Source organism: Polyodon spathula, chromosome 20 (genome assembly GCF_017654505.1).
Source record: "Polyodon spathula isolate WHYD16114869_AA chromosome 20, ASM1765450v1, whole genome shotgun sequence".
Lineage (NCBI taxonomy): Eukaryota > Metazoa > Chordata > Actinopteri > Acipenseriformes > Polyodontidae > Polyodon > Polyodon spathula.
The window spans coordinates 23,773,785-23,786,882 of NC_054553.1; the positions used below are offsets into that span (position 1 = coordinate 23,773,785).

General features: G+C 36.5%; 1 protein-coding gene across 3 annotated transcripts in view; it reads left to right on the plus strand.

The window, feature by feature from the left end:
- The first annotated feature begins 334 nt into the window (after window positions 1-334).
- The window catches only part of LOC121295755 (myosin-16-like), a 78,498-nt gene continuing 65,734 nt past the window's right edge, over window positions 335-13,098 (plus strand). For all 3 annotated transcript variants that reach the window (XM_041220766.1, XM_041220768.1, XM_041220769.1), the window contains exon 1: window positions 335-504. In XM_041220766.1, coding sequence (XP_041076700.1) covers window positions 421-504 — 84 coding nt within the window. In that variant the 5' untranslated portion in view covers window positions 335-420. The remainder of the gene's footprint in view (window positions 505-13,098) is intronic.

The following is a 13,098-nucleotide window of genomic DNA, read 5'->3' on the forward strand; positions in this document are numbered from 1 at the left end:
ATCCTGTTCAATTTTGTTTAGATATATATTAGGTGACTGTTTCTACATTATTCCAAAGTTGTCTGCCTCTGTGTCTCTCTGTGTTCAGTTCCCCTAATGGGCCTACATGCTATTGACAGGGTTATGGCAGGTGTTTTAAAGTTCTCCCGTGTTTGCTCTCTGTTCAGTCAAGTGCCTGTTGAAATGCATAGGCAACTCAGGCAGTCTACAATGGGTTAACAAGAAGAACAATCTAGAGGGTGGTTTTCTCTATGTAGTAGAGCCGTGGGTGTAGGCTTGCTTGTATTTTTGAGTGATTGTTCCCACCCCTCTGTCTCTGAGTATTTCTGAAGGGTCAGGTAACACAGGGCTGTTCCTGCCAAACACACGTTTCCTGTGGGAGCCTAACTATCGCAAGATGAGGGGCTGCACTCTCTGAGGATGGAGAAGAAAGTTTGTTTGATCCAGACTGATTTTCATCAATACCGTCCAACCATCAGCATCCAAACGAAGCCACTGGCGCATGTAAGATTAACCATTACTTTGCTTCTTGTTTTTACCTCTTCATGATTCTGTCTTCTGTCTCTCTGACACGAAAGAGGGCAGGGAATACTTTCAGAGTACATGCCTGTCTTCATTTAAAGAGACCTCAGATGTGATGGTTTACATCGAACGCATTGGCACTACTAACAAATGTTATTTCATTACAAAGAGACACAAGCAATGCACACATCTTGATCTTAGTTTTAGTACAGTAGTGATGCAGAACGGTTGTATATCAGTTTTGATTTGGCTCAGGGTTACTGATCTTTCATTTTATTAAAAAGTTTGAAACTGTTAAAGATACAAATCAGTTGTTATTACCATCCTGAGTTGCTTGTTTATAGTTTTTAAACTTCTGTCAGGTATGTCTCATTTTGTAAGATTAATGTGCTTTGTCAAAAAAAGGAATTTAGATCAAGCTTTTTAAAAATGTTGCTGAAATAGTAGTGGTCAAAAAAGTCTTGGCTTTAGAGTTAAGAAATTAGTTCTCATTTTAATGTCATTTGAGAAAACCATTCTTTAATTTGTTCCTATTATTGGAAAACAGTCTTCAATCCATCAACATGTACCATATACCTTCAAATTTAAGACTCACTTTTTAAACGATTTTTTGCTTCAAGTACAGTATAGCATGTATTAAAATCACCAACAAGACACAACTACACAAGCAGCAACGTGACTAACTGCCAAGAAAAGGCTGCTTTAAAATATAGAGCACAGACTGCAGTGTTATAAAACTATATATATATATATATAATATATTATAATTTATATATATATATATATATATATATCTATATATATATATATATAGTTCACCCCTAATCAGCCTAATAACAAATTGGACTTTTTCAAAATGAACAATTGTTCTACCACTATTGGAGTATACAATGGCAAAGCATAGCAGTGAACGCATGGTAAAGCACAGATATAGAAAATATGGTAAAGCCCAGTAAACATCAACATTATTCTGCAGATTTACATTGCTTGTGGATTGCTGGATCTAAACCATGACTGGCACTTTTCCATACATCCTGAGGGAAATGTGCTCATGATGTTGATGTAGTGTGACAGGCTGTTGGGGACTTTATCTGGAGATCAATTGGCAACTGTGTGTGGCAAGAAGGATTTCCAGTGAAGATAACAATCAAGGCTCCAAGATGCAAAAGCATAGCATACCCCTATATTTTCTGAACCAGGGTTGCCTTTTCATGCATTTAGAGAGATAGGAGCTTGAATTGTGTATGTCTGTGTTTGACTACATGCATTAGTCTAAGGTAGTATTAGCATACTGTATATAACATTAATGCACCTGTATATAACAGCCCTCAGAGTGCATCCGAGCTTCACCATCACAATATCGCAGGGGTATGGGTGTAACAGGCATGCACTGCTATTAAGGATTTTGTCCCATCGGTAAGATGAGATAAAGAGCTTTATACCAGGAATGCAGGCGCGCCCAACTCTTTTGCACAGACGCTCGCCTGTGGTATGTTCCTAACCTGGTCTATGGCATCTCATTTCAGTTACAGATGACCAATATTGTCCTTTTTATTTTACACCTGAACGGACAGTGAAGCGCACCCTTTGTTCGTTTCAGTAATTTAAATGTGATCCACCACGTGATGTCCTGTTGAATTCATATTGAATTCATGTTAAATAAATGGCTATGCATTCTACATTCCACAAGTATTTACCTTGAAATAAATGTATTTAATAGGAACATGTACGTACTTTAAAGTGAGACCATTATTGCATTCTCTGTTTAGTCATGCATTTCTGAATTTGTGCATTTGAAATATATTAGAGGGGGCCAAAACTTATGAATAAAAATCACTGTTATGGTGTACACAGAATCTAATTAGATTTTTACTACAGCGTACTAGGTAGTGCTGTTTTTATAGTTTCAAACATATACTGTCTGGACCAGACCTAGACAACGTATAGTTGTGAAAACACGAAACAATGACGTTGTGGGTTTCAGTGTGGCTTGTCAAAACAACACAAATAATTGAACACATCTGTAGGTCTCTGCTTGAGAGAGGCCTGGGATGGCAGGGGCTGTTCAGGTCAGGATAGTACAGTACACTGAGCTCACAGAGCTATGGGCGCCTGTGTCGAAGGGGGTCTGTTATCAGCTTCTAAAATGATTCAGATCAGAATGCTTTTTCTACTTCAGACCTCAAAAGTCCCAATCCAGAAACAATCTGTTCCACATAGAAAAATTACTTTTTTTAGGGTCCCCAGGCAAGACATGAGATCAGTAAACTATAGATCAGTGGGTGAAAGCAGGGATTATCACAGAGTCTTCAAGATTAGTTGCATATGTTTTATGAGGAACAAAGTGACTAATAATATAGGTTTTAGGTTTATGTAAGTCTGGATCTGTAATATTATATACTACCCCTTTAAAGGCTTAAAACAGGGATTCAGCAGCTGCAGCTATGGGATTATTAGTTCCTTTATTATATTTTAGCAAGTGTAACAGTAGGAGTTGATCAAAGCAGGCTTTTCAAGCTCCGTGTCTCCTAGACTCTTCAACTGAGCATCTCTCTTTCAGTGTAATTACCTCCTGGAATATATAAGGCAAACACTTCCATTCACATGCAGGATACTTGGCAGTGCATTCTCTACCCAGCTGGTTTGCTTGCATTCAGAAAGATGAATTAGATGTAGAGTAGGCTCAGTTGTTGCTATAGTCCATATTCACAAAACTCATGAGATTTGTAATGATTTTTACAAATCACAATACACAATACATCTTTCTTTACACAACTTTCTTTTTGTACGTTACTTTGTCCAAAAAGATGATACTCAACTTAGCCAATGACATTGATCGGGTAAAAGGTAAGAAATAACAAAATAGGAATACTAATTTTATATTACTCAGAAATAACTTTAATTCATCTCAACATTCTTTTTTTTTCAGAAACTGTAATGTAAAAAGGTTGTGAAGCAGCTTAGGAGAATGACTGACAAACTGTCGAACTGATGCCATGTGTTCATGATATTCTCTTGTAACATGTGGATTTACTTAGAAACCACTAGATTGGATTTCTCTTTAGAATAACTACTCCTTGCTTGTATGAATATCTAGTTATGGAATTTAGAATTTAGAACATCTACAGCTGGGGTCTCAAACTCGCGGGCCACATGCGGCCCGCGCAACCCTGCAATCCGGCCTGCTAAATAGTTACACAAAAGTAATTTAATCTGGCTCGCAAGGAGCTGCATGCGTGAAACTCGAGTAAACAGTTGTAAAATGTGTGTAGGTTATGTTGTGCATTGTTTATGTTTAGTTCTGTTGTAATACGTTGCTACCACTTTAAGAACCGTCGCATTAGCTACCGTAAATTGACACTGTTGTCCTGGTTTACAGCAGAGATAAAAAACCATACAGATCGACATGTTTTCGGGAGGAGCAACTGAACTGACAGCTTGGTGACAGTGAAAGTCCAGCTTTTTGTTCCATAACAATTGACAAAAGATAATTGATCAGATCAAACTTTTTTTTTTTTCTCCACTGAGTCAGCATCAGTACAGAGACTATATGAACTACTCATCGTAGCAATCACTAGAAAATATAACCTACAGAGATCCCCAACAAACGTTAATGAGCAAAGCAATGTCTCAGTCTAAATGAAAAATTGACCCCGAACACAGGCAATTTTAAGAAAAGTGGACAGTTGAGTATTTTTTTGTGGAGCACAAACAGAGTGCGACATGTTTGATTTGCAAGGAAAGAGTTGCCATTTTAAAAGAGTACAATATTAAACGGCACTATACGACAAAGCATGCAGGACAGTATGACAAATATCGGGGAGGAGAGAGAGAGAGAGAGAGAGAGAGAGAGAGGACAGCTTTGCAGTAAAGAAAGGATTAGTGTTGCAGCAACAGCTTTTTCAGAAAGTGAAAAAAGAGTCAGGGCAGCAGTTTTGGCAAGTTATGTGATGTGTGAAATGATTGTCTTGGAAGCCGTTCACTGATGGTGAATTTATTAAAGACTGTATAATCAAAGTGGCTGAGGTCGTATGGCCTGACAGGAGAAATGTTTTTTAGCATTATTAGCCTGTCTGCAAATACAGTAGCAGAGCGTGTTGTTGAGCTTTCTAAAGATCTTGAGGAGCAGCTCTGTGAGAAAGGCAAAGCATTCATTGCATACTCTATCGTGCTTGATCAGAGCACCGATTTGGTTGATAGTGTGCAGCTGGCATGAGAGGTGTTGATAACTTTCAAGTCACGGAAGAACTGCTAAGCTTGTCTACAATGCGCGGTAGAACAACAGCAAGTGAGATCTTTCAAAACCTTAAAGATGGACAAGAACACATTGGTCTGCAGTGGCATTCTTTAGCAGGCTTAACAACAGATGGTGCCCCAGCAATGATTGGGAAAAATAACAGGTTAGTAGCGCATGTGCAAAAAAAGATGGAAGAGCAAAACGCAGAGTAACCAGTAGCATTACACTGCATCATTCACCAGCAGGCACTGTGCAGTAAATCTTTGAAGCTCCACAATGTTATGCCTGCTGTTGTGAAATGTGTGAACTACATTCGCTCCAGGGGCTTACAGCACAGACAGTTTTGTGCTTTCTTGGAGGAAATTGAATCCAAATATGGTGACTTGTTGTACTTCACAGAGGTGCGTTGGCTAAGTAGGGGCACTGTTTTAAAGAGATTATTTCAGTTAAAACAGGTGAAAAGGGTTCATGGAGGAGATTAATATGCCTCTGTCAGAGTCTGAAGACACAAAATCAACGATGGAGCTTGCTTTCCTTCTTGATATCACCCAAGAGTTGAATAACCTAAACCTGAAGCTACAAGGTCCTGGTCAGCTTGTGACAACAGCATTGTCAAGCATTCACAACTAAACTGAAACTGTGGAAAAATCAGATTTCTCAGAGTAATCGCACTCACTTCCCATCATGCACTTCTGGAAAAGATGGACTCTGAAATGCAGTTCAGTGGTGCTGAATACGCTGTTAAACTTGACCTGCTTTTGGAAGAATTTGATCAGCGGTTGCAGATTTCAGAAAGCAAAGAATAAGCTTCCAGTTGTTTGCTGATCCATTTTTAATTGATTTGGAAACAGCACCAAGTGATTTACAGATGGAGCTCACTGATCTTCAGTGCGACACACCTCTGAAGAATAAATTCAAGGAAGCCCAAGGAGATGTCACACAGTTCTTCAAGCAGCTATCACCGTCTTTCCCATAGCATTGCAAAAGCTTCAGAAAAAACATGGCTCTGTTCGGCAGCACATTTGTAAGAAACTTTTTTCCACTATGAATATAAACAAGTCAAAATACAGAAGAAAATGATCTGATGCACACCTTGCTGCAATCCTGAGGATTTCAACTGCTCAGTCACGTAGGCCAAACATCAACAGACTCACAGAACTGAAGCATTACCAGGTGTCTGGCACACACAAAAAAATCTTTGGCAAACCCAAATTGTAAAAAAAGTTCTATGACAGTTCAGTGTAATACTTCATGAATTAGATTTTTTATTTATTTATTTTTTTAACCAATACTATCTTCTGTGATGTCATTGGCCCTACATTAGGATTTCAGGGTCGACATTGGCCCGCATGTAAATTGAGTTTGAGACCCCTGATCTACAGTCTGGATCCTATCTAGTGCATGCTCTATAGTAGTCAGTACATTATGTAACTGAGCCGTTCAGAGCGGAATATAATAATGCAGGGTAGTTTTCTGAGTGAGTTAGATTTAGTTAGATTTCTCATTCTCCCCTCAGTTCAGAACACAGTTGGAAATGAAGTGGAGACAGACTGAGGACAAAGTGTAGAAGACATTTTGTTACTCAGAGTGGTGAGTGTATGGAATAGGTTACCAAGCCACATTTTTGATACTGAATCACTGGGATCTTTTTAGACCCTACTTTACAAATGTTTAGGTTGAATCAGCTACTAGGAACCGTACGATAGGTTAATGGCCTCCTCTTTGTAAATAATGTTCACCTAATGTATACACCAAGACTAAGCCCAGAAGATTATGTGTGTGATGAACAAGTAGTTATTTTTTAACTACCCACACAATATGAATTTTTGTGCTGCCAGAGAGGTGAGAGTTATCTGAGCGACAAACATTCACTACCATGCTTGAATGCCAGTCAAACAGGTGTCCAATATGCTGTCTGGCACTTTTCTTATTTCAGTATTACATTATTTAGACATCCCGGTTGATTTTACAATTATCGTGGGATCCATTTTTGGTTTAATAAACCATTTGCAGGAAAATCACTTCAATGCCTGAGAACGTTGTGTCAGTTAGGACCCATACACACACTGCGTTGACAAGAAAACTGTCTTACCAAACTGCACTCACTGCGGTTGTTTGTTGTACACACACACATTTCATTACTGAAGTGAGTGCACTCCCTGTTTAAACAAACCACTGCACTCGGGCCACCATTACATAGCATTCAATTGGGTTTGTTTGGCGGCAGCATGGAGGCTTTATTTTTTGTTTATGCTTTTGGAAGAAAATACAGTATGTAATCGATTGAGAGCTCATCAAGCGCAGCTATGCTCTTTTCTGCAAAACCAGCAGAGATGTCATTTAGCTTTTTCTGCACTGCTAAATACAGTAGTGACGATCTGCAGTACCATGATGGTAGATCGAAACATTTGGGCAGTCTTCCAATCAGAAGGCTGGTGGGAACGACTTGAGTGGTCTTCAAATGACTGGATTAAAAATGTATGCATGTCTAATGAGTCGTATATGCGTCTTTGTCATTTACTGAGACATCTCCCGGAGTGCCAAAACACTCAGATGAGGCGTTTGGTATCGATGGAAGAACGAGTTGTGGTCGCACTGGGGTGTTTGGGGACACGAATTGCCTCATATTGTTTTATTTAAGTATGCACTATTTACTATTGTTATGAATTTACTGTTCATCAGTATTAAAAAATCAACTTGGCCCATCAGGCACATATATATATATATATATATAGCTATGCTTATCACACAGACGGTCACAATTTTATCTAAACATTTGCATGCAGCACTATTTTCTTGCACTGTTTGTTTTTTTCCCTGTACTTCCTCTAAGACGTTGATTTTACTGGCTTGAATTTGGCATTATAGATTCATGTTGCCACTTTGCGGTTTTCAGTGTGCGGATTCTTTCGTACATCAACTATCTACAAATATTGAAGTTCAACGCACCTGTTTATACTACTTTGTTTTTGAAGGCACAGTAAGCTTGGATTCTAAACACGATAAACGATGAAATCCACCGAGCACCTACTGTGGTTGTTTTAGTGTAGTTTTACATACACACACACACACACACACACACACACACACACACACACACACACACACAGAACTGAACATTAATAACCAAACTGAATTAATAATAGAACTCGCTAAAACAGGATTAATTAGTACGGTTGTTACTGTCTTTTTCAACTGAACTGTGTGTGTATTTAAACGGTATTAAGTCACAACTGCATTTAGACTGTGTGTGTATGAAGCCTTTGTATGCAAAGACCAGCAGGTTGACGTTATATTTCAGTATTCCCTTTTACTTTGCAGCACAGGCTGAAACAAGTTATGTTTTAGTGCGATGCTGTTTGGTGCGTGTATGTCTGCTATGCATATAATTTAAATTAAATATTATTTTGCCCTCAATGTGCATGTTGTTTACAATGAGTGATGGATGAACACTGGAAAGCCACCTCTATGCCATAGTTGTATAAACTAGTTCTGTTTTTTGGTTTGTTTTTACAGAACCATCTAATGATAGAATGATTGATCACTGCTGGAAAAGTTAATAAACAAATAATAGTCTACGCAGAAACAATAGATGATCATAATAATATTCAGCTCTGGCCAAAAGTTTTGCATCACCCTATAGAATTAACACATTTTGCTTCATAAAGACGAATGAAACCTGCTGAATAATGTACATACCACATTGCAGTTTTTAATATACTTAACTGACTACAACATGACATTTTGAAATCTAGCTTGAAATTCTGTACTACTATTATGGCTTCCGGTAGACTTTTGCAATTTCTTTTTGTAGTTTCTTTGCTTAAATGATGTTAAGTAAAAGATTGAAAAAAAAAAAATATGTCTCAATCCCAAAATTCTACGTGATGCAAAACTTTTGGCCATAGCTGTACACATGAGATAAATTAAATATTAAGAAAATATAGGTAATATAAAGACTAATTACACTGCATAGTTTAAACATATCATCTATGGGGCCTCTTATGGAATGGAAAATACTTGCTGATATGAATGACACTTCATAAGGGTCACTCCGGTCAATCGAATAAAAGAGGCAGCCAGCCAGATGATTACACAGAGAAAGTTAATTTAGATGTCACAAGAGAGCCTTATTCTTTTAAAACAACACAGTTATTTCACAGTGCCGCTACAATATAACAAGACTGTTCAAGACCATGTAGTGGAAACAAACTGTGCTATCTTGTAACAACTTGTTACGTCTTACAATAGGTCCTATTCAAAAGACTTCATATTATGTTGGGTCAACGTAATGTTAATATTGCAGTTCAAAATGACCCATTAAAACAATGGATGAACTAAAGCTATATAATGATATGTTTGAACCATTTAATGGGGTAATGGAAACCCCAGATAGTACAATAAATTCATGTCCTTTAATCATGCCTGTACTCACCCTTTACTGAACTGTTTAAAATTAAGCAATGGAACCTGAAAAGAAGGGCTTTACCATCTGGTAAGTCCCTCCTCGTTCCTTTCAATGTAAATGTGTGTTAATATCTGCCAAACTGGAACCCTGGCCAATTTCAAAGTTTTACAACCTATTTAAAGAAGTCAAATAAGTGTTTCACAAATTCTTAAAGTGAAACTAAAAGTATGGTAATATTTAGTATATGTCATACATCTGTTGTAATAAACATAAATAATTCCTGTAAGTATTTTTTAAATATATATAGAAATAATTTTGTGTAGAATAGATACATTTTGATCGTGTTACATTAAGATGCAATGGTGTAAAATGTACACTTAAAAATGGTATATTATATTCTGAATAATTCAGTATTATATGTGTTGACGATTAAGATGAATCTGCACTTTTTATTTAAATGGATTAAGATGGTCATTCAAATTCCTCATATTCCAATTGGTCAACCTGGGTGCTCCTGTATCTTTCAGATTATAATCTTTAATTAGATGTAGTTTATTGCAGAACTATTCAGCTAAAAAAAAAAAAAAAAAAAAATTCCCTTTTATATATATATATATATATATATATATATATATATATATATATATATATATATATATATATAGAAAGTCTTTAAGTTTATGCTAAGAGCTTCTGGCAGGTTAATGACTGTCATTTGCCAGTGACATGCACAGATGCCTTAAATATCACTGAACTTGTTATGGCAGGTTATTTGTAACTTGTTTTCTTTTCATGCAAAGATATGGAAAATGACTTCACATCTGTTTTTGTGAAGAAAGCAAAACAAATCACGTGTTTCGTGTTGTTGCTCTGGCAGCATTACTTGAATCATGTTACAAAACAGATTCACGATATAAAACTGATGTCTGTGGGAAAACCATGATAAAAATTAAAAAAAAAAAAAATTAAAACTCACGTACGAGAATCAACCAATCGTCATTAAGGATTTCTCAAAATTCACGTACAGATGCTGTTCCGTGCATTAAACATACAGTAAAGTTAAAGAAGCAACAACACTCTGTGTTTAATAGTAGTTCACAAGTAAAATGCTGTGTGCAGGGTTTCTCTTATTCTTACATAAATACCTGCAGTCTCACATTTCACAGAGATTTCTGTTTTATGCTATTTAAACAAGAACACATTAATGCTGTTGTGACCACAAGTTCAAAAAAAAAAATAAAAAATACACCACGTTTTATAATCTTGCACTATTATAAAGGTTGTTGAAGCTACAATTCTTTGAAAGAGTACTCCCTACAGAGCCATCAACACCACTTTCAGTAACATGTACAACTATACTAGCCATTTACCTTAAATCCCCTTTAATAACTTCTTGCCTGTCATTGACCAACCAACTGCTTCTCCCTACAGACCAATATACATTACAGCCAGTGACATGCTTTGAACTTAGAGAAACTTAGGTGAAATGACCTTGAAAGACTTTCCTTTATACCCTCAATAACCACTATGAATCAATTTGAAAACCAGCATTTATGCATTCAAAACATGTGTTGCTTTGATGCTGCAAAATATATATATACCGTATTACTTCAATTTGGTGCCGCCCTCGAATTAAAGATGCCCTCGTATGGGCGCCACAGTCATATATCAGCTTTATAATAGAGGCCGCCCTCGAATAAACACCGCTATCAATAAATAAACATTACGGTATTTTTTCTCTGCCTACTAAAAAAACACACACACAGTAAACAAATAAATGAGCAACACTGAGTGACGGGCGCCTCAATCTAGTATGTAAATTACTAATGTACACACATAGTAAGCACATTTATTTTATGGTAGTACAGTTCTAAAAGAAAATGCAAGATAAACTACTTAAAGAACAGTGGTCCTTCTGAAGTATAGGTGGCTTTGTTGTTTTATTTTTAGTTCAATTGTAATTCATGTACTCAGTCCCATACAAATAAAAACAATGTGCTTACTATCTACGAGAAGATTTAGTTTCATTTTTTCTTTTGCAGAAAAATTACAAACAAGCTACAGTGAGAAAAAATAACCGAGTAGGATACATTGTAGTTTTTACAGAAATCAGATTTTTTTGGTGCAGAAAAACATCTACGTCACACTCTTGGATTTAACTACCACACCAGCATTGTCCCGCCCCTTAACAACCAATACACACTCCTGATTCGCTGGTACAGTACTCCCCTGACCTTCCAACTCCTACCTAATAGGCTGTCAGTTACTGTCACCGCTAAATGTACTATAGTCAAAGTAGGTTATCCACACACTCTGCTACATCCATGTAGGCTACCGTATTATAGAAAATAAGCAACCGCAGTACTTCTAAAATGTCATAAATCATGTAGTAAAATATTGTAGCGTTTGAAAATCGTAGTATTAATCAAGGTCGCCCTCGTATAATCTGGCCCATCCAATAATCATCTCCAAAATATTGATTTCTGCAGTAGTTTAACACTGTTGGTTTGTAGCTTACTAGGCCTTCAAACAGTACATCCACAGCACAAAGAATGACTCTGTAATAAAGTTTAACATTGTGATCTAGCCCTAATCATTTGCATTTCTACACACACACAGAACCATGTGTAAATATATTATTCTACTGTACGTTATCTACGCACTACACATTCTCTCATCCAAAGCTGTTGACAGTTTCTGTCAGGTAGCTTCAACGATTTATAGAAAGAATGACAAAAACATTCTTCATCATGTTGCCAAAGTTTGTTTTAAGATTTTTTTTTTTTTTTCCTTCGGGCAATATATTACAGAAAAAAGATTTTCCCAGATTTTGTGGCTTGTGGCTAAAATTCTTTTTTTTTTCTTTCCAGTACTTTGCATTCTCTTGTTCACAAATTCCAAACGGAATCAGTTTAAAGGAAATGGACCCTAATTGGGACATGTTTGAACAAAGTAACAGGAAGCAATGCAGAGCAAATAAAGAGTAACATACCTATGGCATGGATTCAACAAAATGACCTTTAAACTGGGTTAGTGCTTCAAGGACTGATAACCATGACTGCAAAATTCATTTTTGTATTTCTTATTACCATTAGCAACTTTATTATTTGTTCCCTTAGCATGATCCTGAACCTCTTGTTCTTTGCGTGGTTTGTTTATTCATTATGCATGGTGTACTACTGAGGTACAGCATTCCTAGATGTAGTAAGATTGTGGAATGATTAAACTGTTTCTCCCTGGATATTGCCTTCAGTTGAGATGAGAGTAATGGAAGATCCCTTGAAGGGAGATGCAAAGGACGTGGAAAAGGCTTTCAGTACATTTAGTGAAAGATGAGCTTGGTCTATATAGAATTGGTTAGCCAATAAGGTTAACATAGTAAGCTAAACCACTCATCTACGGCGATCCTCCAATTTAAAGTTTTTTCCTTTAATAGTACAATTTAAGAAGAAGACCTATATTGCTATTTCCCTGTGTGCTTATGTGGAGATGTATATTTTCCTGTCTTAAAATACATATGTCATACAGTCACACTTATAACTGAATACTATGTATTCTATACTGTGGGTGTAGGTCATATTGTTTTACAATTGATGGATGTACTTTTTTATATTAATACATAGCCCTACTTTTAAATTAATTTGATAGATATTAATGGTAATGTGATATGCTTGTAATTATTAGTCTTGGCATTAAACAGGTAGAAACATGTTGAGCTTTGGCAGGTTGCACATGTGGGTTAACAATGTACCAGTTTTCTTCAATTTACCTGTGATTGATTGGAGATGAAAAATCTATCAAATAATGTTTCAGATTTCAGTTTGAGAAAACAGTTACCAAAGATTTGAATTCCCAACTATTGTCAATTTATTTACAGTATTACCAAAGTAAAAACATGTCTTGGAGAAGAGTCCAAAAAGAAACCCCATTT